Genomic DNA, 27,426 nt, shown 5'->3' on the forward strand with positions numbered 1-27,426 from the left:
GACATGGTCACTCTCCATCATATTATCTCCTGTTTTTTTTTCATCACTTTCATCACTGTAATGCGTTTTGTTGTTTGGAAGCCTTGTCCATCTCATATATTGTTATTTCCCTAGTCTTTAGAACACTTGTTGGTTTATTTTAGGTGCTCATAAAATATTGAATGAATAAATTTCCCAAGGAGATACTATTTCTTTCATTTTTTTAATTAAAAGCCAATGGAAATTATTCTAGGTGCACATGTATTTTCTATACTTTATATAGTAGGAATAATTTTACTAGCACTGTATCAAGGTTAATGAAATTAGATATTCAACATGTTTCATTAATAAATACCAACTATAATGAAGATGTGTTATAAAAACTTCAATTTTTATTTGTGAGAACTCACTTCTATTTCTTTGAGATTGTTTCTTTTCAAAAACCTTTTACTATAAAATCTTTCAATTTGATACTTTGAAATTTATCTGTATTCTTCTGGGGGAAATAGACAAGTAAATTACTCCAATAAATCATAGTAGTATCACAGCCATGCATATTTTATCATATTATTTGAAGATATACTTATAAATTTACCTTAATCAGTTAATTGTACTTATGTCAGAATAGCTAGTCTGTTTTATTTCCTTCTAAAAATTCAGAGTTATCTGATCTTCATCTCAGTGATAGTACTATCCTGTTGTAATAGTTTAGGTATAGTGCATGGAACAATGTCAAATATATAAGTCTTCCCTAATAAGAAATTTATTACCAAATGTAAAAATTACATTCACCTTAGACTTGTGTTTTGAAAATTATATTTTTCTATCCCAAAAGCAAGGGAAAATAATAGAACTTACAATTAGAGGACTTGATGAAATTTAAATGAATTCTACTTAGGATTTAGAAAAAGATCTGTAGTTTATATGTCATTTTACTTTATTGAAAAATCAATCTTTTATGAAGAAACATATTTTCAATATTTTTCAGTATTTCAATCCCATTATTAGAAAGTATTCTATTTTTTTGAATAAATACTTTAAATGTAAATATGTAATGGTAGAGAAATACCTCACTAAGATTACTTTTATTTACAGTGTTTTGGTTTGTCTCATAATTTGTATTTTTTAGTCTTTATTTGGCCAATGGGTGATGGATAACTCTGTTTTTCCACTTACCCAATTTAATATTCATGGTCAAAATTTATCAAGCACCTGTTAATGTGTCAAGCATTGCTTTAACCCCAAGGATACAAACATTAGTGAGACATGCTTCCTATCTGAAGGAGTTCATTGTCTCGTTCAGTGGTGGAAGACTCAGGATGTCTCCTATAAACATGAGTAATAATCTTTCGACCAAGAAGACAAAACCAAGGGTAATTAAATTTGTGAAATACTGTAATGGAGATATTAATGAGGCTGTGGTAACAGAAATGAGCAAATGAGGGCACATTTCTTTTGGGGAAGGTAGAAGACGAGGTAAAGGAATGGGTTTGGTCAAGAAAAAGCCAGACAAAGCTACAGAAAAGAGATGTCTTTGGAGAAGGAAGGAGAGACTGTATTTAGAGCAGGTAAGCTCTCTGAATTGCTCAAGTTCAACAGATTTCGTACTTTATTAATTTTTTATTGACTGAATTACAAAACTTCGTAATAAAGAAACTCTAACCTTAAGTAGCACCTAAAAGTTAATTACTTGGCTTTTCTTGTTCTGCTGTAAAGTTAAATATGACAATGTAGTGTCATCATTCTAAAAATGGTAATTCAGTTAGGGAAGACTAATGAGTATCCTCTTCCACCAGAGGGCAGTGGAAGTGTGAGAGGAGGTGGTGGTGGCAATGCCAGAGAGTACAAAATTAAAAAAATCAAGAAGAAAGGAAGAAAAGAAGAGGATAGTGATGATGAGTCATCTCATACTGGTATGTAGCTTTATTACTCTTCCTTTGTGCATGATTTTAAACATTTTCTTACAATGCGTACTGTTACGTGTATACGCTTATACAAGAAGTCCTCGCTTTGCATAGTTTCTGTGGACACAGATTTCAGTTACACAGTTTAGTTGATGACACCAGCCCCCCAACAACATGGTTCATGTTTTGAGTTACCAGCGTGTATCAGCTGTGAGTAATCGCATAAAGTACAAATTTGCTGCTGGCTCCTCAGTCCACAGATGAGCACATAAATAACCCAGGTACATCATGAGCTGTGATAGTCACATCACTGATTTCAGAGTTTGTCAGTGATGGATCCCTGTGCCTCTCTTCCTCACTTTATGCTCAGACAACACCCCACGTAGTTGTGTTGCTTCCTTGTCTCCCAGTGATGAATCCATACATTTTAAAAAATGGATAATCGGGCGCCTGGGTGGCTCAGTCGGTTGAGCGTCCGATTTCGGCTCAGGTCATGATCTCACAGCTCGTGAGTTCGAGCCCCACGTCGGGCTCTGTGCTGACAGCTCAGAGCCTGGAGCCTGCTTCTGCTTCTGTGTCTCCTTCTCTCTCTGCCCTAAGCCACTCACAGTCTGTCTCTGTCAAAAATAAATAAACATTAAAAAAAAATTTAAAAAAAAATGGATAATCAAAAGGGAACCGGCCAACACAGACAAAAATGCAGCAAAGAAATAAAAAGTGATAACATTGGAAATAAAATATGAATCAGGAATAAATGGAGTTAAGGAAGAAGTAGCTGACTGTGGGAACGTTGGTATTGCCCTGTTCAAGAGACCAAGTATGCAGCCTGAGGAGCTTGGTAGAAGCGCACTTAACTGACGTAAATGGGGAAAGTGATCATGACAGAAAGGATGAAAATGTTTTAGAGGGGGTGAGGTTGGCAGAAAACCTCCAATAAAGGAATTCTCACGAGATGTTTCACAACATTGAAAGGGCAAAGGATAAAATGCAGTAAGCTGATCTGGAGTTAAAAAAGGAGTATGACAACTTGCCAAGCCACAGAAAAATGCTTGCTCTGGAATATAAGTCACAGGATGAGAAGAAGCAAGCACCACTGAGATTATTTTTGATAAGTTTTTTACAAAGAAATCAAACACTTTCATGCTCAGGGTTTCTAATGAGCTAAATTATAGTATGCTAAATTATTAGTTTTCTTTTTCATTTCCCTTTATATTCATAACCAGCAGAACTTCTAATGTTTTCACAAACATTTTTTAAAGGGTCACAGAACAATCAAATTTTCCCATTGTTTATTAAGAACACCTTGCACAGTTGCAGCTTGCATAGTCGCTTTTATGGTTTCCCGCTGCCATGCAAAACAAATTATAATATTTTACAAAGGTGGATTTCTGCATATTCAAGTAGGAAACACTAATATTATGCATGTTTAAGTTTTATGGTAATACTTAAGTGATTGGTTGCTTCTATTTAAGGAAGAGAATTAGTATATGCATCTTCCTTTTCCAAGACTTGTTATTATTCAGTATTGTTAAGTTAGCAAGAGACATGTTAGTTTTTCTAAGTAAAGTTATGATTCTTCTATGTTTGTGTTGTAAATAAATTTACTTAATGCAACTGTGATACCTCCCTCTTCCTTTTCGCCAGTAAACACAGAAAAAACATTGAAATGATAATAATCTGAAATTTTTATTTTACTTCTTCCACAGAGCTCATTTTGTATGGGCTAGAGCCAGGAGGCGTAGAAATCAGTTGACATGGGCTTCAGTTATTAGTGTGCCACTACTAGTGATAATGTATTTGCCTAAGATCTGTCTTTAAAGTATTCTAAGATAGATAAAAATAGCTACTGTTCTCAGCATGCATAAAACAATATTAATTAAAACTGTCTTCATAAAGGAGCGCCTGGGTGGCTCGGTCGGTTAAGCATCCGACTTCAGCTCAGGTCATGATCTCATGGCTCGTGGGTTCGAGCCCTGCATCATGCTCTGTGCTCACAGCTCAGAGCCTGGAGCCTGCTTCAGATTCTGTCTCCGTCTCTCTCTCTGCCCTTGCCCAACTTGTGTTCGTTCTCTCTCTCTCTCTCTCTCTCTAACATTTAAAAAACTTTTTAAAAAACCTATCTTCATAGAAACTAGTAGCCCTGTTCCTATTTTAACTAGTATTAAGACTGACCTATGTGGGTTTTAATTTTTCATTAGTAAATGAATTTCTCTATTCCCCAGATGTACTAGGGGTGGGAGAGAAAGGATATTTATTTAATAAAATATTTTTCTATTATCTGTAGCCTTAAGTAATTATTAAATGAGGCATGTGTTACTTCTTTTGTGCACAGGTTATAGAGAGGGGCTATAAAGGTAGCAAAACCATTCTACCTAAAAAAATATAATTTCAGTGCTTTTGAAAAGGGGTTGTGTTATAATCTCGCAATGGGGGATGGAATCAGGTTCTCAGCTAAAATACAGCATCAACTCAGTGTGAAAGATTACTATATGGAAATATAATGTAATCACTTATAACATGCATGCAGAAAGCAAACAAAGCAGAAACTATTTGATGTGGAAGATCAGGAATGGATAGCAAATCACAAAAAGAAAGGATAGTCTATCTCTTCTAATGGGTGTATCTGTTCTAAAGCTATAATATCAACTACTTAGATCGTGATGCATAGTGAAGATTGATTTTTGAGCTATTATTTATTTTATTATTTTTTATTTTTATTTCTAAGGTTTTACAATAACCAAATTTAGCTGGAAATAATCACTTTTATATCTTTACAATTAATAACGGAAATATTGTTAGCTTTCTTTTGTCTGCAACCTGTACTTCTCCAAGTCGGTGAGTAGGCATGCACAGTTAACAATTATTTCCATTACACTAGCTGCATACAAGCTTTCCTTGGTATGGAATTATTTTTGTAAGAAGAAGAATAAATTATGAGTGTAAAATTACAAGGATTCTTTTCATCTGTGCCTTTCCCAAAGACAATTTTTAGCTTAATTCTACCAGAGTTGTAGTTCACATGATTATAAAGACTTTTCCTGAAGATCCTATGTAACTTACAAGGATGATTTGATTTTTAGTGCCTATTCATTTTTATAAAGACAGAAATTCTGCTCATTATATATTGTTCAACAGCGAAGTTATCTTTTCTTAAAAGATTTTTTTCCTTGATTTTCAACTATTTGTACCATCCAAGTTAGACTGGGGAGAAAACATCTTTATGATTTTCTAATTGACTCAGAAAACAGTCACAAAATGAAGTTAGGAAATTATTACTCAAAAGAGATGCCACTATCTCTTATTTTTAAAATTATTTTCATTGGTTATTGCTATTTGACATTGGCAATATCAGAGTCTTTGTGGTATGAAGTGAATGAATTACCATCTTATTAAATATGTTGAACCTTATTTGCTTTTAGGTTGCTTTATGGTTTTGTTGTTTTTCACATTGCTCATTTCTACTATAGGAAAGAAGAAGCCAGAGATCACTTTTATGTTCCAGGATGAGATTGAAGATTTTTTAAGAAAACACGTACAAGATGCCCCTGAGGAGTTTATTTCTGAACTTGCCGAGTACTTAATAAAGTAAGTATAAAAACATATTTTTTTCTGTTTTATGATAGAGATTCAGAGGTTTTAAATAAAAATTTTTACCAAGATCATAGAAAACATATACTCTAGGTCTTTTCTTTTCAAAGCTTAGAACTTAATCTAGCCACCAAATTGCAGATTTTGTTTGCCTGTAGAGGCTGTTCAATTCAACAAACATGTAAGTGCTCTGGGGAAGGCAATATAGGAAAGAAAAGGCGAGAGTGTGGAGGCATCCTCATTCACTGATGTTACAGTACTAGTTGGGAGAAAAACACCAACATAATAGCTGGCTGCTCTCTAACATAGCGTGAAAAGGAACATCTAAAAGAAAGAAAAGACCATTTTCTATCTGGACTTGACAGAGAGTAAACAGTGCACTTTTAAAAAAAGGGGAGAAATAAAGTAACGAACTGTCTTCAAAGAGAATAAATTTAGACAGCACTAGCTTGTAATTGAGCCAAGCTAAATTTATTTTACAGAAGTAAAAAACATTGTGTATAACTTGACCATTACTAACTAACGTGATTTTCCCTCAAGGTAGTTCCAGTGTGTAAGCTATAAATGCAGTCCAGGAGCCCAGTGCATCTAACATTGAATGTAGAATATAGCTTTTGTAGTGAGATTTTTTCATTTCACTGAATGTTTTTGTACATGAATATATTAAATAATCATATTTTTCATATGTAAACAGATGGAGTAGTTACTTCTAATCATTTGCCATTACTTTGTAAAAAATCTTTTCTGGGGGTGCCTGAGTGGCTCAGTCAGTTGAGCGTCCACCTTCGGCTCAGGTCATGATCTCGTGGTTCATGAGTTCAAGCTCCATGTCAGGCTCTGTGCTGACAGCTCAGAGCCTGGAACCTGCTTCAGATTCTGTGCCTTCCTCTCCTTCTCTCTGCCCCTCCCCTGCTCATATTCTGTCTCTCTCTCAAAAATAACCATTAAAATTTTTTTATAAAAATAAAATAATCTATTCTGAATTGTTGAGCATAAAGTTTTTAATGTGTTATCTTTTATAGTATTTAGAAATTGAGAATTTATTATTCCCAAGGATGGGAAACAGATTTATAGTCTATCTCCAAATTAACTTTTAAAAACTACCTTGAATTGAATTTGAATTTGAATTGAAACTTCTGTTACTGCTATTCTTACTGTCTTTAGTGCAATAATTTTGAGTACTGTAAGACGGAGAAAAGTAAATGTATTTAAGTGATAAGTCCTAGGCTTAGAGGACAAATTCTTGGGAACTAGTCTCCAAATTAATCTTGTTTGTTTAAAAAATATAGAGGTCTTCCCTTAAGGCCTATTTCCATAGAAGCAAAATTTCTTAGATGCATAAATCCAGTACTTTTTAATAAACTAAATATATTTATCTTGTGCACAGACCTCTTAATAAAACTTACCTCGAGGTGGTGCGTTCAGTGTTCATGTCTTCAACTTCTTCTGCCTCTGGAACTGGTCGAAAGCGCACTATCAAGGACTTGCAAGAAGAGGTTTCAAACCTGTATAATAACATTCGGCTTTTTGAAAAGGGGGTGAAGTTCTTCACAGGTATACTTGGTGCTGTTTTTTTCATTGATTCTCATAATTGTTCTTGGACATTCATTTTAATAAAACACCTTTATTTTCCAGATGATACGCAAGCTACTCTTACAAAGCATTTGCTGAAGACAGTGTGTACGGATATCACTAACCTCATTTTCAACTTCTTAGCTTCGGATTTAATGATGGCAGTAGACGATCCTGCAACCATCACAAATGAAGTATGATAGTGATTTGTTTGCCATTCTTGATGTGTTTAGTTTTGAAATAAAAGCATGCTTTATTTTCTCACACCAGGAATAGTCTAAAGGAGAGTAAAATATAAGAAAGGGTTTTTAGGGAAAACATCCGTCAGATTTTTAGTTCAGATTGGTAATATAACCGGTCTTTTGAAAGTAATGATGGTTAATTACTTTAGAATCAACACTTTTATTTTTTCCTAATTATTATGGTGTCACATCCCTTTCTCCTGCTGAGTTGCAAATCCCTTAACAGTGCTATGGCCTGATTGCATAACTCTGCAGTCATTTTCACTTACTGGCACCATCTCTGTTCAATATTTAAATAAATTGCAGTTTATTTGTTAAAATTCTAATCTCAAACTAAATTCAAAGTTAATTTCTTCCCTTCTTGAAATGTAAGGTATGGCAGTAGCTCCTAGTTGCCTAGAGAAGGAAAAGTGTGATCTGTCCCTAACTCTCCTCCTCTACTTCTTCTCTGTCCTTCTTCTCTGATCCACTTAATGTTTGAGATTTAGAAAAAATGAAAGAGGCAAAAAGTGCCTCATAAGAATGACTGCATATCACTGATTATGACCTAGGTCCAATGCTGTGGTCTCTCGTGATGTGGCCATTGCCACATAGATGGCATAGGTTGTTTGGGGGAAGTTTTTTAGCATGTGACACCCTCTCATGGCAAGGACCACCCCCTAAACTTCCAAACAGGTTATTTCTCCTGTCTACCCCAGCAAAGTACTGTCCCCCTTCCTCCTTTAGCTTGACAGTGAATCTCCAGATGCTTGGGCACTTCATGTATCCTGCCTCTGTGCCAACTTCTGCTGTGAGAAATACATGGGGTCCTGTCCTGTGCCCTTTGGGGGCTACAGAAGGATTTAGTGTGCCATGTGACGGGGAGTCAGTAGGTTGCCCTAGTCTTCCAAGACTCACTGTAACTTTCAGGGCCTACTGGCCAAGCCATTCCAGTAGGCCTCCACCAGAAATTTCATACTAGGTAGGGCCATCAGATGGGTCAAGAATGCCACCAAATTTCTTGAGACACATCTGTGTGGACGGGGTGCTGAAAAGACCACACACCAAATAGCATAACAACTGTCCATCCATAGAGCAAGTTCTCTAGTTTATAGGCATTCTTAAACTTTATTCAAAAGTGAGACCCCCCCTTCACTTGGCATTAGGAAGAACATTCTTCCCACCCCAATGAAAAAGGGAGTAGCCTCTTGCCCCAAATTCTCTTTTACCCACAAGGTAAATGGTTCTCTCTCCCTCGTCCCTCGGCCCACCCCCTGCCACTCCCCTGCCCCATCTTCCTCTTACATTGCTGGGCCAGAAGGGAGGAGTAGAGCTATATCTAGCTTCATTGGCTGACTGGTTGTTAGCTAGCTTTCAGATATTAGAATGCTTTTGGCATGTTTTTATCCCTAGTTTGAGAGCTAAAACTCAAAAACAAAGATAAATTCTATTCAGTATTCTATTATAGCAACAAATATACTTTGTTTTGTTTTGTTTGATCTTATATCCACCACATGTTAAAGTCACAATCCCAAAAGAATCTTTTTCCCCTTATAGGTAAGAAAAAAAATTTTAAGTAAATTATCAGAAGAAACCAAAGTAGCTCTCACCAAACTACATAGCTCTCTGAATGAAAAGGTAAGTTGGATTCTGTTTAGATAATGGGGCTAGAATTTATGACCTTTGAGTACATTTTTATAAGAATAATTGTAAACTAAATCTCTTTGGGAGGTGAAGGGGGAGAACAGGCTGGGGACATTTTATCCTCTTTAGTCCTAAATCACAATGTCAAGTTTAATAACAAAATGACCTTTTTAAAAATTGTATTTAGGGTGTAATACTATAGAACAGTATTAAATGACTGTATTTCTTTAGGAAACCTGTTAATAAAAGTAAATTATGGCATTAAATACCTTTTCAGAGCATAGAAGACTTTCTTTCTTGTCTGGATTCTGCAGCAGAGGCTTGTGATATTATGGTGAAAAGGGGAGACAAAAAAAGGGAAAGGTAACAACATTCAATTAATCTACAAACAGATTCTTCGATGTATGATATTTCATGTCTGAAGTTGATGACTGTGTGGATCTTGCACAGAGAACTCTTGTATCCAAATGGCTGCATACCTTTAAGCATATTCAATACATAGGTCTCCCTCTCTGTCCCATTTTGATAGGGTAGCAAGGTTCCCTAATCCCCTAGTAGATCAAGCCTGGGAACTTTATGTTGGCTTTGAGACCTGCTATAGAAAGCTTAAGTGCATTAGTGCACTTCTGTCTGATTCCCAACAACTTAAAATAAAAAGTATACCTTGAGTATCCCTGCTATCTAGTTTTCTGTATCATTCTCTAGCATATTAGTTTATCCATACCATTTAGGGTCAAGTGTATCTATACTTCCTATTTAAAATATCCCTTAAGATGTTTATGGAGCTAGATAACTAAACTGGAGAAGCTAAAAATGAATACAGAAGGGAAGAAGTGAAATTGGTGAGAGCTGGAGAAAATATGATAATGTGTTTTGTGATTTTATTTTTGTTTAGGCAGATATTGTTCCAGCATCGACAAGCACTGGCTGAACAGCTAAAAGTCACAGAAGACCCTGCTCTTATTCTGCACCTCACATCAGTCCTTCTGTTTCAGTTCTCAACCCACAGCATGCTCCATGCACCTGGAAGATGTGTCCCACAGATCATCGCCTTTCTCAGTAGTAAAATTCCAGAGGTATCATCTTGTCAGTGCACTCGAAACTTTTAAAGCTTTTAGATTCTGAAGATTTTGAATGGATAGGTTTGAATCATCGTAAACAGTAAGACACAAAACATGTTAATATGATTTCCCGTTGAAGAATGTGAACAGTGATAGAAGATTGATTTTAAAAACTCAGCATAGCTCAAGAATCTTTTGGGATCCTACAGGATCTATAGTAAAAAAAAATATTCTGAATTTGGAAATTTAAGCTTTCACAAAAGATGTAATAATGTCCAGTCTTCCAATTCAGCTTATAAATTTAACCTATTGTTCAAGGACCAGTTCAAAAAGTCTTACCCTGCACAGATTCTTCTGAGAAACTTCTCAGCTAAAAGTAATTGGGCTTCTTTGAACTTCCATGTAACTTTGACTAAATGTCTGGTGATAGAACCTAGCCAAGTCGGTTTACATTAAATTGATCTGTATTCATGTTTTATCACCCCTAACCTGTCAACTTGCCAACAAGGACCTTACTTGATTCAGTTTTCTACTTAAGATCATTATACTGATTTATAAAGATCGGTGTTGGTTGAACAAATCATGCTTGTTCCACAGAAAATTAATTTAATGTTTGTTAACTTTTCTTCTCCTTTCTCTTTTCACAGGATCAGCATACTCTTTTGGTAAAGTATCAAGGTTTAGTTGTAAAGCATTTAGTTAGTCAAAATAAGAAGACTGGCCAGGGAGATGATCCTTTGAGTGATGAATTAGACAAAGAACAAGAAGATATCACCAATACTACTCGTAAAGAGCTTCAAGAACTTTCTTCATCCATTAAAGACCTTGTTCTCAAATCCAGGAAGTCATCTATGACAGAAGAGTAATGATCTTAATTTACTTTTATCATATAGTATACATTTTTCCCAAAGTTTAATATGGTGAGTGGTTACCACAAAGTGTTCATTTCACAGTCCTCAGTTCCTCCCAGTAATGCCCCCATGCATACACCCACACACACGCAATTCAGTCTAAACAGTAGTGTTGTATTCAATGTAAACCTTATAAAAATGTGAATTTTATAAATTGGGTTCAACCATGGAAGATTTCTTTTTCACAATATAATTCTAAAAATTAACCATTTCAGTTTTATTTTCAGATGCTAAATGAAGAATAAATTTTCTGATATCTTTCATCTCTAGAAAAGGACTCATTCGTTGTGTTGTTAGATTTCAAGTGACATTATTATATTTATACCCATATTAGGTGGAAACTTAAAATGTGGCCATGTGTTTTTTAAAAAGGAAAAAAAAAAAACCCTTTGGTGTCAACAATAAAAATCGTGTATTTGAAAATTAATAGACAATGCTTCAAACCTAAAATACAGAAATTTGCAGAAGAACTTTTTATTACTAAGCCCCTGCTTTTATTTCTGGCAGATAGAGGGCCTCCCATTGCCCCCACAGGAGTGAACTTTTATGTGGTTGACAGTTTCGGGGATGCCTTTACAGCTGCAGAAAAACACCAGAGGGGCCCATTTATTGCTATGGTCTATTGTAAAACAAGACACTAACAAGAGTGAGAGAAAAAATAAAAATTACTTCTTAATAGATATAAATCACATTAGAAAAACTAAAAATGTAATACAAGTATTTTTTCTTTAACCCAATTTGCATTTCTAAATGTTATTTTTTATATCAGTAGTCACTCTGGCTCCTAATGCTTTGTTGTAGGAAGATCTATAAGTGCATTGAAGTCATTGAAACTTTTTTTTTTCCAAAAATGGAAATCCATGTAAGAAAATAGGTATTCTTGTTTTCTAAACACTACTAGTAGTTAAAAGTAACTAAAATAGTTCCTTGGTGTAATAATTTCAAGCAAGTGAGTCTTAAGCAACAATTTATTATTATCAAAAAGAAACTTATTTTGAATATAATAGTAAGTTAAATTTCAAATATTAAAATACTATTTTATATAATTCCTCATATGGCATTTAAAACTTCCTGTTTCAAAATGTTTGAATACAAATATCAGTCTACCTCTACTCTAATTCAGACAGAGTGTTAATATTGAGTGAAAGAAATTGATACAATTGCTAACTAAACATTATTATTAAAGTTGATAGGAATGTAACCTAAATTTAAAAATGTTTTTCCACTGGTAATTTTCTATTAATGTATTTTCATATGGGCAAAGGAAGAAAATGACAAATCCTCTGTGACCACAAACTCCACGTAGTTTTTTTTATTCAGCTTTCAAAATATTAAAAACCAAACCTAAGGTTTTATCCAGTCTTTAAGAACTTATCATTTATGTTTCAGCAGATACCAGAGTAATCCACATTTGATTCAAACTAGGTCATAAACAATGAAGCAAATAAAATCATTCTGGCCTTCCTAATTTGTAGGAATAAAAATAGGAGAGACGACCAAGCAAATAAAAAGAAAAGGATTGTCTTGGTTACATTAATTTTTTTTCATTTATCAAAATGGTTCATATTTTTCACAGTAAATAAGAACAATTTTTATTGTTTTTGAAAACAAAGTGGTATAGCTGATTTTGTATGTAAAAATCTAATCTCACTGATAAATAAAAATTCTTAAATGGTTATCTACTATGATCTTGATGGGAAGATTTAAGAGTGTTATTAAAAATAAAGTTGCCTATTTCTGTTAAATTTTGTGGTACTTTGGAGCTTCCATTATTTTAATTACTACTAGGATTAATTGATGCATATGTTACATGTAACGTATTCACATTTTAAAATTCTTTTCCTGAATATATTTAAAGATTTTATTATATTTTCTTGCACAAAAATAGTTCTATAGTCCTCAGTGTCTCATTCCATGAAAGTTTGCCAGTCATGAACCATTTTACCTGAGTAAATCATCTTCGGTTAGCTACATGTCAGCAAATGTACAGCTATACTCTTATCTGCCACTTCCTACTATTGCAGATACAATAGAGCTTTCTGAATAATGTGTTCGTGTGTTCCATTCTCCAGACCACATGTTTCTGAAGAGTCAAGGGAAACCCACTTCTAGCCATCAGAATGATTCAGTGAACCATGGCCTATCTTATCAAAATCAGTGAATTTTCAGAAAAGATACTGATATGAAATCAGAATAATAAATGTATAAGTTGCTTAATTTGAATATAGAACCATCTTGAACTTTTTAGGGAGTGTGTTTTAGTCAGACCATAAAGCACCAAAGATGAGGTCAGAGTGCAACAGTGATTGTTCGTGAAGAAGGAGCATGGGGCAAGCAGAGGGCAAAATGCAAGCTGGCACCACCCCCCCGTTTGAATATGAGTGATACTCCTTGGACACTTCTGGCTACCCAAGAACAAAGGAAAAGAGTTTAAGTGCTTGCCATGGTAATGTGGGAATCTAAGGCAAATGAAAAATTAAATTCCCTTACTGCCTACAGCCCATTGACAAGTCCTTGAAACAGGCAGAGTGACCTTCTAGGAGCTCAGCTGTCTCAAGGATGACTCTTTAGGGCAAAAGGAGAACCTTAGCTTAACATTATCCCAACCTCCAGGATCCTGTAAGTTTACTTCCTTTATCTTAACTGCCCCAAGATACATGCTGGCAATCATACTCCAAGCTTATGGCCCCTCAGTATACATCTAAAGGCTCTTATGACTAAGGTTTTATTAAATGGTAATAAATGTTTCCTTAGCAACAGCTAGCCCCTCAAGTTACTGGAAACCTTGCTTCCAAAATTCCTTAGAGACATACTATATCCTTGATCCTCTCGCAACCTGAAGGTATGTAAGGAGTTACCCATCATGACCCCATGCAGTTCTTCCTGCCTACGGGTCTTGCCCTGTACTTTAATAAATCACCTTTTGCACCAAAGATGTCTTCAAGAATTCTTTGGCCTTTGGCTCCGGACCACCCCACCATCACACCAAAACTTCATCCCTGCAGCGTATGAGAACAAAGAGTTCATTGCTTCCCCAGAAATGCTACTCATCCCAGGGCCAATGGGACATTTTTTTTCTGTCAAGAATTAACATGTTAGTTGGGTAGAGGTTGGAGACCATGGAAGGTTTGCTTTCTTTGACTAATACCAATGAAGCCTTTACCCCAGTATATATGGGAGATGAAGGAAAAACATAAACTCAGATGCACATTTTCCACAGAAATCTAGGACCACATTAAAGTGGCCATTAAAATGGCCTAGATTCACACAAGTTGCTCTACTTTGAAGACGACACTGAACAAAAAATTAAATAGAACCTGGGAAAAATTTGTTCCAAACCATCTAACAAAGAAACCTTGACTTTCAGGCTTTTAGAAACAGAATACACAGAAACACAAATAAAAAGTGTTTATTCAATTTACATCACCAAAAAAGAAGGAATAACTACTTTGAATATGTATTAAATTTTTATAAGTTCCCAGTGTTTTATTATTTGTTTTACCAGGTTTGCCTCTATTTGCACCTCTATTTCTCTTCAGTGATTAGTAATATGACTAATCCACATCGTGGATGTGTGTTTACAGAGCAGGAGGAAAGAGATTGTGTTGTGGTGCGATGAAGAAAGGGGAGACATGGTGAATTTCAATCCTGAGCTCAACAATCTCCTGGATCCCGTATGACTACGAAGAACTAGGAATACAAATGTAAATCTTAAAAATACACTCTGACTTAGCATAATACACTCTAGTTACATCCACGTTGTTGCAAATGGCAACATTTCCTTCTTCTTGATCACTGAGTAGTCAGAGAAAGACAAATAAATAGATGACTTCACTTACATGTGGAATTTAAGAAGACAACAGATGAACATGGTGCGGGGGGAGGAAAAATAAGATAAAAACAGAAGTAAACCATAAGAGACTCTTAAATACAGAGAACATACTGAGTGTTGCTAGATGGGGGAGGTAGGGGAGGTATGGGCTAAATGGGTGATGGGCATTAAGAAGGGCACTTGTTGGGCACTGGGTTCTATCCCGAAACCAATACTACACTGTATGTTAACCAACTTGAATTTAAATAAATAATTTAAAAATACATATGTTAGTTGAATAAGTAAAAGTATGAAAAATAAATACACCTTGTTTCAAGGAGATGGCAAGAATCAACGAGCAGAGGATGCTATGGGGGAAGAAATGAAAGTCCACTGTCTTGCACAGTGGGGAGGGGAACTGAACAGGCTGGAGATGACCTCCTGAACTGAGTCCTGACAGAAAAGTAGGACAAGCCCAGTGAAATCAGGCATTTCTGAGAGAGAGGAGGAGATCGGGAAGTACTAAGACATGAACTAATATGAAATAATGAGACATTTGGGAAACCCTAAGTATGAGAAATGTGAAAAATGATCTGGGGAAGCATTGTAAGCTGAAGCTGGAGAGACCAGAGGGAGATCATGAACTACCTTATATGTACACTAAGCGAAAAGTTTAGCCATCATCCTGAAAACGGGGAGTTTTACAAGGTTAACCAGGAAAATAAGGTAATTAGATTTGTCTTTTAGAAAGACTGCCCATTCTGAAAGGTAGTTTGAGAACATATCAAAATCCTTTAAAATTACTATTATTTATGAAATCAATGTCTCTCCTGTCTGAAAAGTAAAATGTGGACTTGATATGTACAAGTCTTTTTCCCCAGCTTCTAGTCGAAGAGGAGCATGGACAGCCTGCCTTGCCCAGAAAGGAGGCAGTCTCCTTGGCTCTGAAGTACTCTTTTTTATTCAGATGCTAGTCTGCCCCCCAAAAAACCTATATCTGACTAGTCAAGCTAAGACAAAGGTCCTATGGGGTTTCTCATATGTTTCTTGTCATTCAATGTGAAGAAGAAAAAGCACTTGATCAAATTGCTTTCCTACTGATCTTGTCTACTCACCTAAAATATACCTTTCACCTAACTCTACTATGCAGACTTACAGACTGGGTTAATTGCTTGAAGACATGACACATGGTAAGTATAGAAAATACAGTTGTTTAAATAGTATCTAATAAATGTAAATGAACTTAAAGTGAGTGTTTTATATTTTTCTCCTTCCCCCCTTTCTCACCAAAATCTAAGTCCTTGTGACTCATACATGATAAACGCTCAGGGTAAGTTTTGGTGTTGAAGAAAACAAATCAGAAAGCAAGAGAGACAGAGAGAAGAGAGACCACTAGTCCATAATATATTTCATGTGTTTCATTATATTGCAGCCTTTATTCACAACCACCTTAAAGATACTCGATTTGGAAAATTGTTCATGGTATATTAGGTTAAAAAAAAAGGGTGCAGAACACTATATAATGTGGTCTTGGTTTTCTAATTAAATATACCGTATAAACATTTGTATAAATGTCCTTGTATAGTTTTTTGTATGTACATACCTAATATTCTAAAGAGATTTGGGCTAAGATTTGACTTGTGGCTGTCTCTTCGATTGCAAGTCATTTTAAATTTTCTTTATTTTTTCAATTCTTATTCCACGTTTTCTGCAAGAAGCATGTATTTTCTTTTTTTTTTTTAACATTTATTTATTTTTTGAGAGACACAGCACAAGCAGGGAAGGGGCAGAGAGACAGAGACAGAGACACAGAATCTGAAGCAGGCTCCAGGCTCTGAGCTGTCAGCACAGAGCCCAACATGGGGCTTGAACCCACGAACTGTGAGATCATTACCTGAGCCGAAGTTGGGGGGTCAACCGACTAAGCCACCCAGGTGCTCCAGAAGCAGGTATTTTCTAATTTGATAAACTGGTATTTTAAAATACTGTTTTATAGTGATGTAGAGAAATGATAGAAGGGGACTGGACTGAGGCAGCTACTGGTCGTTCTACGACTGATCCAGTAATCCAAGTGAGAAAGGTGAGAACCAGAGTGCAGGGAGGATGACAAATTTGAGGGAGAGCTAACAAAGTAGAACCAGCAGAAGTTGGTGATGGGGATGACTGATGGGGATGGTGGAGAATAAGTGAGGACAGTCTAAGGTGACGGCTTGGATGATTGTGCCCATGCCCTTAGAGAGGATTTGAAGTGAGGAGAAGATGAGGAGCTTTATTAGGGACCGTTCAGTTTGAGATGCCTGGGGACCTGTAGAAAAAGATGGCCAACAGGCAACAGGTAACAGGTCTGGAGGCTCAGAGAGTGATAACAATTGAAAACACAGGTTTGGTAGTCGTATAATTGCTAATGGTTTCCATAGCTCTAGGGAAGGCTGAGATGAATAACCGGAGAGGAGGCTGATGGTGCTAAAAAAGGAGGAAATCGAGAGAATGTAACTTAGAAACCAAATTTAATGAAAGCAAATTTCAAAAAGAAACAGACATGGAAAGAGATGAGAAATCTCAAGTAAGGTTAAAGACGGTGCCCTTTGGAGGGCTAATTAAGACCTTTTATGAGTTTACTGAAGCTTTTTTGGTGGAGTGGTTCAAGTGGAAGACAGATTGCAACTGTGGGAGGATAAAGCAGTAGGGTCAGAAGCTGTATCAGAGAATGTAGACTACCCTCTCAGGAAGCATGGGTGTAAACAGAGACGGTGATGGCCCCATAATTAGAGGGGAACATATGCAATTTATATCTCCGAGACTCTACGTCCTCACCTATAAAAGGGTAAAAATAATGCCTGGCTAGCAGTAGGGTCATGCGGATTACAATCTATTACTAGTTGAATGTACTTGTGTCCTTTCACTGAATCGATTTGTTGCTGCTGCTCACCATGTTTTCATTTTCATATCTATCTTTTAAGTTTATTTATTTTGAGGCACATAGAGAGAGCATGAGCAGGGAAGGGGGCAGAGAGAGAGGGAGAGAAAAGTTCAAGCAGGCTCTGCTCTGTCAGTGCAGAACCTGACCCAGGCTCAGTCTCATGAACCTTGAGATCATGACGTGAGCCGAAATCAAGAGTCGGACACTAAACCAACTGAACCACCCAAGTGCCCCTCATTCTCATCTTAAATCATCAAATTCAGGTGAATAGCAATGCACACATTTCCCCAACTCAACTTTTTTTGGGTTTTTTTGTTTGTTGTGTGTGTGTGTGTGTGTGTGTGTACCTGAGTTCAATCTCAGAAAATATTAACATATAATTTCTTTAGCACTTAGAACAAGAACAGTTTTTGTCTGGGAACAAATGAAGTTCAGAGAGAACATTTCTTCTCTCGCCCCACTTTATAAAGTGAAGAAATGGCCTCAAGTAGAAATTCTAGGAGCAAATGTCCCCTAGTCCATCTGGTCCACGGAGAATTCCTGTTCTGGATTACGATATTCAAATACAGTTTTAGATCCAACTCTCAAAATCTCTATCCACTTTTCATTTTTGAATTGAAGATTTCAAAAGACCAGATGAGTCTATGTTTAAGTGAAGTCATATAGCCAGGACTGTGACATAACAATTGGTGCCAGCTCATAGGGCAACAGGCAGAAAGAAGCAGGGAGTGGTAAGTCCTCAGTGCGCGTGCAGGAAGCAGGTAGCTACCTGGAGTTATTCTAGTCAAATCCAAGGCTCAAAGTTCCCAAGTTTCCCAAGAAGGCAGTGATAGAAGCCACAACCCAGGGTTTATCTCTCAAGCTACCAAAAATTCTTCAGGTAAGAACATGGGGCTTCATCTCTTTCCAGATAATTCGACAGAAAAGCTCTGTAGTGCAGCCATCTCTAACCTAAGAGACAGGTTCAGATAGTCACCAGAAAGCAAGAAAACGAAACAAAATCAAACAAACAAAACAGATTAATCAAGGAAAAGGAAAATACATCATCCTTTTAGAGATTGTTAAAAATTTAAATATGCCCTTAATTTAGCCTAGGCAGTGGAAATTTCTTGAGTGTGCATGTGAGTTGTCTGTGTATACACATTGTACTTTAAAATTCTGGAGCTTATCCAGATATTTCAAATACTAATTTTGGCAGAATTTCCCTTTAAGGATATCCTGCAGACAATTTGTTACTCCCAATTTTAAGTAAAAATTGACAAGGAGTGCTTTTTCAGCCCAGTAGGAGTCAGCTACGTACACATCACAAGACTTGGAGGAAACCCACTCACCCTCCTATTTTCTTCTACAAAGTTGAAAAAGCTGCAATTGGGGGGACCCTCAGATAGCTCTGGTGGTTCATTCTATTCCTCTTGGAGTTGACATTTGGATGTGTTGGAGGAAAAAAAATCATCATATATTCTTCTTTCCTACTCTTTAAATCACAGGAAGAAGCAACTTAAGAAAAAGTAAGTTCTGTTTTCTTTTCCATGTTTCCTTTGTGGTTTTTATGTGGTATTTCGGCGTTCATTTCTTTTTAAGTATAAGTGATTCTTATAAAATTTCTAGTAACCTCTTATGAGAACACTTTTACTTGGCAAGTAAGTGTATATCTTGAAGTTTCTTAGAAACTTTAAAAAGCTATTTGAGCCAAAAGTTATCAAATGTTATAAGCTGAGCTTTTCAGATTTCTCACTTCAATAATATGTGTGCGGGGGCCACATAGTGGACAGATAACTCTTCAGAGTTGCCTCCTGAGTTGTGAAAATGGCTTTTATACACGTTATAGCTTCATTGCCATAAAACAGAACAGCAACAACAAAAAAAAAAAAGGTGGCAGGATTCTGGGGATTTATTTGGCTTCGTTTATTTGAATGACTAACTTTATCACTGCGGTTATTTTATGGCTGGGTTTATGTATCCGGAGCACAATTTGAAGTCATTTACAGATTTGAAGTGAGTTAGTGAGATTCCTGCTATTTTCAAGAAAAATCTGCCTGCTTGTTCCAGAAGCAGGCTTAGAGACCATTCCTTTAATTTTTTAAAAATTTTTTAACGTTTATTCATTTTTGAGAGACAGAGTGCAAGCGGGAGAGGGGCAGAGAGAGAGGGAGTCAGAGAATCTGAAGCAGGTTCCAGGCTCTGAGCTGCCAGCACAGGGCCCGATGTGGGGCTCGAACCCATGAACCACAAGATCATGACCTGAGCCAAAGTCGGATGCTTAACTGACTGAGCCACCCAGTCGCCCCAAGATCATTCCTAGTGTTAGGTTTTCTGAGATTGAATTGAAATGTCTGTATGTCTGGCCCACACAAATATATAATCTATTACAGGAATCTTAAGCATTGCTTCTTGAAACAAACAGCGTTTCTTAAGCAAAAGCATACATTCCATATGTGTTTACACTTTCTCCCTCACTAGTTTAGTCAGACCCTCTGTGGTATCTGTCAGCCATTTGAAAACTAAGCTGTTAGTTTGGGTTTCAAACATGTGGAAACTGAAAAGAATCATGAATAAAACGTGTAATCCTTATAAATAAAATGTAAGAAAGTCCTCACATCATTTTAACTGTCATTTCACATTCACAATATCATCATGTATAAATTCTAGCATTTTCATCAGCAAAGCCTATAGATTAATATTTAATGCAAATATTGCAAGCATGTATCATACAAGATATTTCTTAACATATTTGTTATGATACATGCCTGAAGCCATAATCCAAATTGTTTGATGGGGAAGGTAAACTCTGATGTCTGTTTTCTACACTTCCTTGATTTCCACATGTTACCATTAGTTGCCAATTCTAAGCAAGAGCAGCAGATTTGTGTTTTAATGTCATATCACCTCACTGACAAGTTTACCTCTGATTTTTATTATACTTGCCAACAACATTTTGAATAAAGGTAGATTCATTTGGGTTCCTTAGGCAAGCCGAGTAACTTTCAACTATAATATTGAAAATAAATGTTCATCTAGAACATGTTGGAAAAGCTTTGATTTGTTTTTAATGTTTTCAATCTAGGAAACATGATTTCTTTAGAATTGAAAACCAAATACTTGGGTTCACATGGGAAATTCTGAGTCAGATGACAGTTAAACAAACTTGTATTTCCATGTTCTTATAATTGTCTTTTTTCCTCTCTGATTGTCGTCATTAGTATTGGTTACTTTTTGGTACCCTGGAAATTATCAGCTTGAGCATTTATCTATCTCCACAGACTACAGATGCCCTTAAGACTCTGATACAGGGGCGCCTGGATGGCGCAGTCGGTTAAGCGTCCGACTTCAGCCAGGTCACGATCTCGCGGTCCGTGAGTTCGAGCCCCGCGTCAGGCTCTGGGCTGATGGCTCGGAGCCTGGAGCCTGTTTCCGATTCTGTGTCTCCCTCTCTCTCTGCCCCTCCCCCGTTCATGCTCTGTCTCTCTCTGTCCCAAAAATAAATAAAAAACGAAAAAAAAAAAAAAAAGACTCTGATAGAATCAATGGATCCTCTTCTCAAAAAAAAAAAAAAAAAAAAAAAAAAAGCCCATTGCAAATAGATTTTTCAATTACATATCTGGGGTTGATAGATACCTGAAATCTGCCCTTGAGTATTCTCTGGGGTCCTGATTACGAGCCACTGGTTTCTGTGAAACCAGAGACCTCAGCTTCAGACATATTTTGGTACCAGTGGGTTCACCAAATCTTTAAAGGGTTTTGGACAGAAGTATGCCTAAACTGTCTCTCTAAACTGTCCTCACCTGAAGACAGGTAAGGCTAAGGCAAGGATTTTAGTTTAAGGGTTAATTTTTTTTTTTTTTTTTAGAGAGAGAGCAAGAGCACACACAGGTTGGGGAGGAACAGAGGGGGAAAGAGTGAAAGAGAGAGGGAGGGAGAATCCCAAGCAGGCTCCACACTCAGCACAGAGCCCAATACAGGTCTTGATTGCACAACTCTGGGATCATAACCTGAGCAGAAATCAAGAATCAGATGTTCAACTTGACTGAGCCACCCAGGGGCCCCAAGTTTAAAGTTTAAATTTTAAAGCAGGTGCTTAGTTAATTCATGGCCATACTTGTCCTGAGCAGTGTGTAATGGAAATAAAAGTGGAGTTTTCAAGGAGCAGAACAGTTCCTTGTGTGGAGAGCAAGGCTTAGGATGGAATGCTGGTAGGATTAACTCACTAAAGACCCCAGAATGTGGAACAGATGACTCTTCCACTCCAGCAGAGGAGTCTTCCCATTTCTCTGACCATCCTCCCATATCTCCATACCTACCTACTGGTACACTGGAACATAAAAGGAAGAGCTATACAAGTGTCCATTACTCTTTCAAGCATCACAGTCTTTAATCTTCCCTTCTTTATGGGCTCCTTTTATCAGCACTCAAACATGCTCAAATTTCCCATCTTAAAACGTTTCTCCTTCATTACTGAGCTCCTCCAGTTCCCCTCTTCCTCAGTTTCATAGATCAATCTCTTGAAAAGTTGTCTACACTCTATTAATCTCCGCTTCCCGAGCCCCACTTCTCAGTCTATTGTAATCTGGCTTTAGTCCTCATCAGGTTTTCCCAGCTCTCATGGAGGTTGTCAATCACTAGTGTATTGCTAAATCCAGCAGACATTTCTCGTTATCTATTCAGTGTCTAGAATCAATTTTACCCTATTCTCCATTTCCCCCACTTTGAGACACGCTTTACCCAGGGCTTCCATGATATCAAACTCTTACTTCTCTCCCACAAAGACCACTCTTTTTGGTCTGCTTTGCAGATTTCTCTTCTTCTCCCCTGTATCCTGGACTCCTTTTCTCTTTCTGGGAAATCTCACTGCCTCAGTTATCATCTGTTCTATAGGCTTATGAATCCAAAATCTGTATCTCTAGCTTAAGTATCTTTTCTGAGCCATAGACCTGTATGTTTAATTGTCTGCTGAATACAAAACTGCTCGGAGTAGGCTTGGACCCCAATGAATTAAATGGTAGAGGAGGAAGGGATATCAGGGACAAACCAGGACTTGCACAAAGACCCCTTCCAACATACCCAAGTAATTTATATGGTTTCCCTGCCATTTATACGTGGTTTCCGGGGCTTTCTTTGGCCCTGGCTAAACAGCTATACTTGGCTGCCCCAAAGTCTTCCCAAATCTCATCATTTAATCTAAAAGCAAATTATCGTTTCCGACTCCCCACCCAATTTCTCTCAGGTATACTCTTACATAGTAAATGACACCATGGTGAAAGCAGTTGCTCAAGCCATAAACTTGGGGGAACTAACTCCTCCCCTCCCTCAATTCAAATACCCAAAGAATCTCTAAATTCTGGCAAGGTTGTCCTGTGCATTCGCCTACACCTCTCCTTTGTTACTGCCACCACCCAATTTCAGGCTGCCATCTTCTTGTACTTGGCGAACAGTAGGCCTTTCACTGGTCTCTCTGCCTACAGGATTGCCCTCTGCTACTGCAGGCTCCATACTGAAGCCAGAGCGATTGACCTAAAACAATTGGTGTAAAAACACATTTGACTTTGCCAACCTCTTACTTCAAACTTTTCCTTTTCCACTGGCCTTAAGGCAATGTCCAGATTCCTTCTCAAAGTTAAAGAGAAACAATAATAGATTATAAGGGATTACAACAGATCTCTTCAAACTTTGAAGTGCTCAGGTAGGACCTGGTCTTTGTTAAAATGCAGATTCTGGTTCTGTAGGTCTGGGTTGATTTTACATTTCCAACAAGTTTCCAGGTGAAGCTGATAATACTAGTCCAAGGACCATGCTTCTCATGCTAGATTGCCTGGAACTCAAGTTCCAGTTGTGTTGCTCCCTAGGTCTGGAAACCTGAAGTTGTCACTCAACTTCTGTGTGTCTCCTTTTCCTTGTATATAAAATGGAGATCATGATGGTGTACCTTTTTCTTGGGTTTTTTATGACAAATAAACATGTGACATTAAAATTACTTGCAAGAGTGCCTGGCCCAGAGTAAGTGTTAAATGGCCTTATTATTATCACCAGTCAATAGTTTGAATAACTTAGCCTCTACATTCTTCTACTGTGGCACTGGTGGGCACACATGCACACACACGCACACACACTACTGCTCAGACATGCCGAATGACCTTCAGCACATTAAGAACAGAGCAAATGCCTGCTTTCTGCCAAACTTCCAAAGGCACTTCTTGGCAGAGCCTCTGCCTACAAAGTTAACTCAACTCAGTCACCCTCATATTTTGGATCTCAGCTCAGGTTTGCATCCTCTGGGAAGTATTTACAGAATACCCTCCACCCAAGTCCACATTTCATACCACTTTGAGTATTCTCATATTACCAATGTGCCTTCTGGTCTCACATAATAATCTCATTTATTTATCTGTCTCGCCTATAAGACTATCTGCCCCTTTAGAGTGAAGGACTGTGGCAATACTAAATTTCTAATACCTCAAACACTCTTTTGCAGATTGCAGGTGATCAGTAAAGAGTGAATGCATTTTATAGACACATTTCCAAAGACCTGTAAAATGAGAAATGGAGACAGGGAACAGAAAGCTTTAAGATCTGGTTTGAGTAAAAGGAAATATTAGATGTAGTCCTCCAAATGCTGCTTCTGAGTTGGACTGTTAACACACTAGAAAGGGACAAAGATCTTCAAATTCATTAAATAAATAAACAAGGCTAAAAAGTCAATGCAATGGTGATAGTGTGACACAGAGAAGAGAATCAAGGCTTTGAAGTCTGGTCCATGTTGAGTCTTCTGCAACCTCAGGCAAATTAGTTTGCCTCCCTGTCTTAAAGATGGAATAAAAATACCCATTTTGTAGAATTTTGTATTAGCGTAATAGTAACATTTCTATTTTTATTTTTATTTCTTTTGTTTCAAATTTTTATTTAAATTCTAGTTGGTTAACATACACTACACTATTGGTTTCAGGAGTAGAATTTAGTGATTCATCACTTACCTATAACACGCAGTGCTCATCATAGCAAGTGCCGTCCTTAATACCCATCACTCATCTAGCCTATCACCCACCCACCTCCCTCCATCAGCCCTTAGTTTGTTCTCTATTGCTGAGTCTCTTATGGTTATTTTTATTTCTTCTCAAATTCTTCTGTTATAATACTGTTGCTGCTAACATAGATTTGAGATATTCTTTTGTTTGTTCATTTTGCCAGAGCAGTAACCACCAAATGGATTCTGAGTTTTACTTTTCAGTAGATCATTTTGATACATCAGATTCTCCCCTCACATTATTTAAGAATACACCTTTTTGTTTTATTCACAATTTAATCACAATTACAGCACTGAAGACAGTGGGGAATGGGCTTCTGGGCTCCTTGTATCCCAGCTTGATTTTATTCTCTTCAATGATTTCTCACAACTCTTCATAAGACAATTTAATTAATGTGGTCATGTTATCCCTAATATGTTTTAAGAGTATTAAGAGTTGTCCTGATCAAGATATCAAACTATGTATTTTTTCCAGAGCCAGAAAGTCATACAAGGTAATTTATTCATTTATATATTCATTCAAATGTTCACCAAGTAGATAAAGCCAGTATAGTAGCTACAGAAAAAAAATGGTCAAATTGTTTAATTTTCTTTACATCATGAATCTATGCATTATGTTGATGACCATTTCATGAGTCTCCTATGAACAAGGAATAATCTATCATAAATTTTGACCAAATGCCTCTCAGTATAGAACTAACAATGCTTCAGTTTTGTGGAAAATTGTTTCTTAACACAAAGATCAACATTTCTTTAGCAGATTCATGGGTATAAATTTGCATGCAGGAAAGAAAAGAAAAAGCATCTGATACCAAGCTGTCATGCTACCTAAATGAAGTAAAATTTAATTTTTCAAAATGATTTCTGGTCCTATAATTACATTCAGTCTATCAACTCATTCTCTTGAACATATTTATAGTTATACTACCACAGAAGATTCTAATCTTTAACTGAACAACTGTACTCTAATTTAGTTCAATATTTTGTTTTTCCTTATTGTCAAAGAGATACATTGTATAATATATGAAGTCCTGAATAGTAAACATGATTTTAAAAATCCATAACTTCAATCAAGAAGTCTATCATTTGAGCATATTTTCTTCTAAACTTGATTTCTACTCTTTAATAGTATTTATGTAGTTGAGATCACACTGATTGTTCACTTCAGACTCCTTTTTTCCCTTAAAGCAATATCAGAACCATTTTGCCATGCCCTTACATTCCAAATACCACATTAATGATTTCTAGCATTATTTTACAAGTCATTTAGTCAATAATTTTATATTCTTTTAAGCAGTGTGTAGAGGTCCCTTTCAAATCCTAAACGTAAGCATAATTAAACAAACACTCAACGTAATATAACTAAAAACCACAAAATATACTCTGAAACTTTAGATCAGGGATCAGTAAACATTTTTTGTAAAGGGTCAGATAGTAAATATTTTAGGCCTGGAAACTACTCAACTCTGCCATGATAGTTCAAAGGCAGCCACAAGGGCACCTAGCTGGCTCAGGCAGTGGAGCATGTGATTCTTGATCTCAGGGTTGTGAGTTTGAGTCCCATGTTGGATGTAGCGATCCAACTTAAAAATAAATTGTTAAAAAAAAAAAAAAAGCAGCCACAGACCATATGTAAATTAAAGAGTATGGCCATGTTCCAATAAAACTTTATTTAAGGACACTGAAATTTAAATTTTATATCATTTCACATGTTGAAATATTGTATTCTTCATTTGTGTGTGTGTGTGTGTGTGTGTGTGTGTGTGTGTGTTGATCATTTAAAAATGTAAAACCTATGTTTAGGTCTCAGGCCATTCAAACAGGCTGTGGCTAGGTTTTGGCCCTTGGGCTAGAGTTGGCAACCTCTAATCTAAAGCCTGGTTCCAAGAATCCTGGTTTCCTTAGTTTTGAGAAGTATCTGTGAACACATGCATATGTATATATTCTTAAGTGATAGTTTTCATTAGATGCTAAATAAATTCTTAAACTAAAATGTTTAAAAATCACTGTTTCAGATAATATACATGAAAGTACTTTGTAAACCATAAATCATTATTAAAACACATATTGGTACTTTACTTTTGATGTTAGTTAAACCGCAAATGATCTGAAACAAATTAATAGAAATGAACGTATGCCATTATGAAAATTGCACCTGGGAAACTAATATTTGAAATCCAAAAACCTTACATGCTATAACCTAAAGAGAAAACAGTTAAGTCAAATTCCAAAATTCTTTAAAATAAGAATTAACAGCTATTGTGATCAAGATAATTAGAATATTTATTGTTTTGCTTGTTTTCTAAGAGCTTACAAATAATGCTATTCACTCCTTCATTTTGTTTTTAATGTTAAACTACAAAGCTAGCATAATCAGAGAATCCTAATTTAACATCCTGGTTAATAAAAGCTGGTATGTATATTACTCACTCACCTCCTCTTTCCCCACATATCCATACACATAATACAACAAACAATACTTAAGAATAAACCACCTTTATTGTAACATATGTATGGATCAGAAAGTTCCACTTAATCACGTATCTCTACTTTCAGAGTTCTAAGAATTGCAAAGTAGATGCAGGTGTCATATGTGAATCAACTTATTTTCAATTTTATTATTACTGAAACGGAATTGGAAAACAAGGTTTTTCAAAAGACTGCCCCTTCCAGCCTGAATTGAGTTCACTCCCAGAAGAGAGAGAATGTGGGCCCTGCAGGTGACAGTGCTCCTTCCTGAGGCTAGGTGGCTGCAGTGAATTCCCTCGAGGGAGAGGAGCAGAGTTGCAGCCTGTGAGCA

The 27,426-nt window shown here is 36.5% G+C and overlaps 2 protein-coding genes across 3 annotated transcripts in view; both read left to right on the forward strand.

Moving 5' to 3' along the window:
* Nucleotides 1-12,625, forward strand: part of UFL1 (UFM1 specific ligase 1) — a 33,257-nt gene extending 20,632 nt beyond the window's left edge. The window contains exons 12-19 of the mRNA XM_007084913.3: nucleotides 1,776-1,892; nucleotides 5,351-5,468; nucleotides 6,859-7,025; nucleotides 7,107-7,237; nucleotides 8,822-8,902; nucleotides 9,186-9,271; nucleotides 9,804-9,984; nucleotides 10,617-12,625. Coding sequence (XP_007084975.2) covers nucleotides 1,776-1,892; nucleotides 5,351-5,468; nucleotides 6,859-7,025; nucleotides 7,107-7,237; nucleotides 8,822-8,902; nucleotides 9,186-9,271; nucleotides 9,804-9,984; nucleotides 10,617-10,835 — 1,100 coding nt within the window. The 3' untranslated portion in view covers nucleotides 10,836-12,625. The remainder of the gene's footprint in view (nucleotides 1-1,775; nucleotides 1,893-5,350; nucleotides 5,469-6,858; nucleotides 7,026-7,106; nucleotides 7,238-8,821; nucleotides 8,903-9,185; nucleotides 9,272-9,803; nucleotides 9,985-10,616) is intronic.
* A 5,692-nt stretch (nucleotides 12,626-18,317) lies between these two features.
* Nucleotides 18,318-27,426, forward strand: part of FHL5 (four and a half LIM domains 5) — a 41,430-nt gene continuing 32,321 nt past the window's right edge. Inside the window, exons 1-2 of one of the 2 annotated variants that reach the window (XM_042986820.1) lie at nucleotides 18,318-18,491; nucleotides 19,099-19,119. The gene's annotated coding sequence lies outside the window, so the exon portion shown is untranslated. The remainder of the gene's footprint in view (nucleotides 18,492-19,098; nucleotides 19,120-27,426) is intronic. The other variant, XM_007084914.2, reaches the window with a different exon arrangement.

Source organism: Panthera tigris, chromosome B2, assembly GCF_018350195.1.
Source record: "Panthera tigris isolate Pti1 chromosome B2, P.tigris_Pti1_mat1.1, whole genome shotgun sequence".
Lineage (NCBI taxonomy): Eukaryota > Metazoa > Chordata > Mammalia > Carnivora > Felidae > Panthera > Panthera tigris.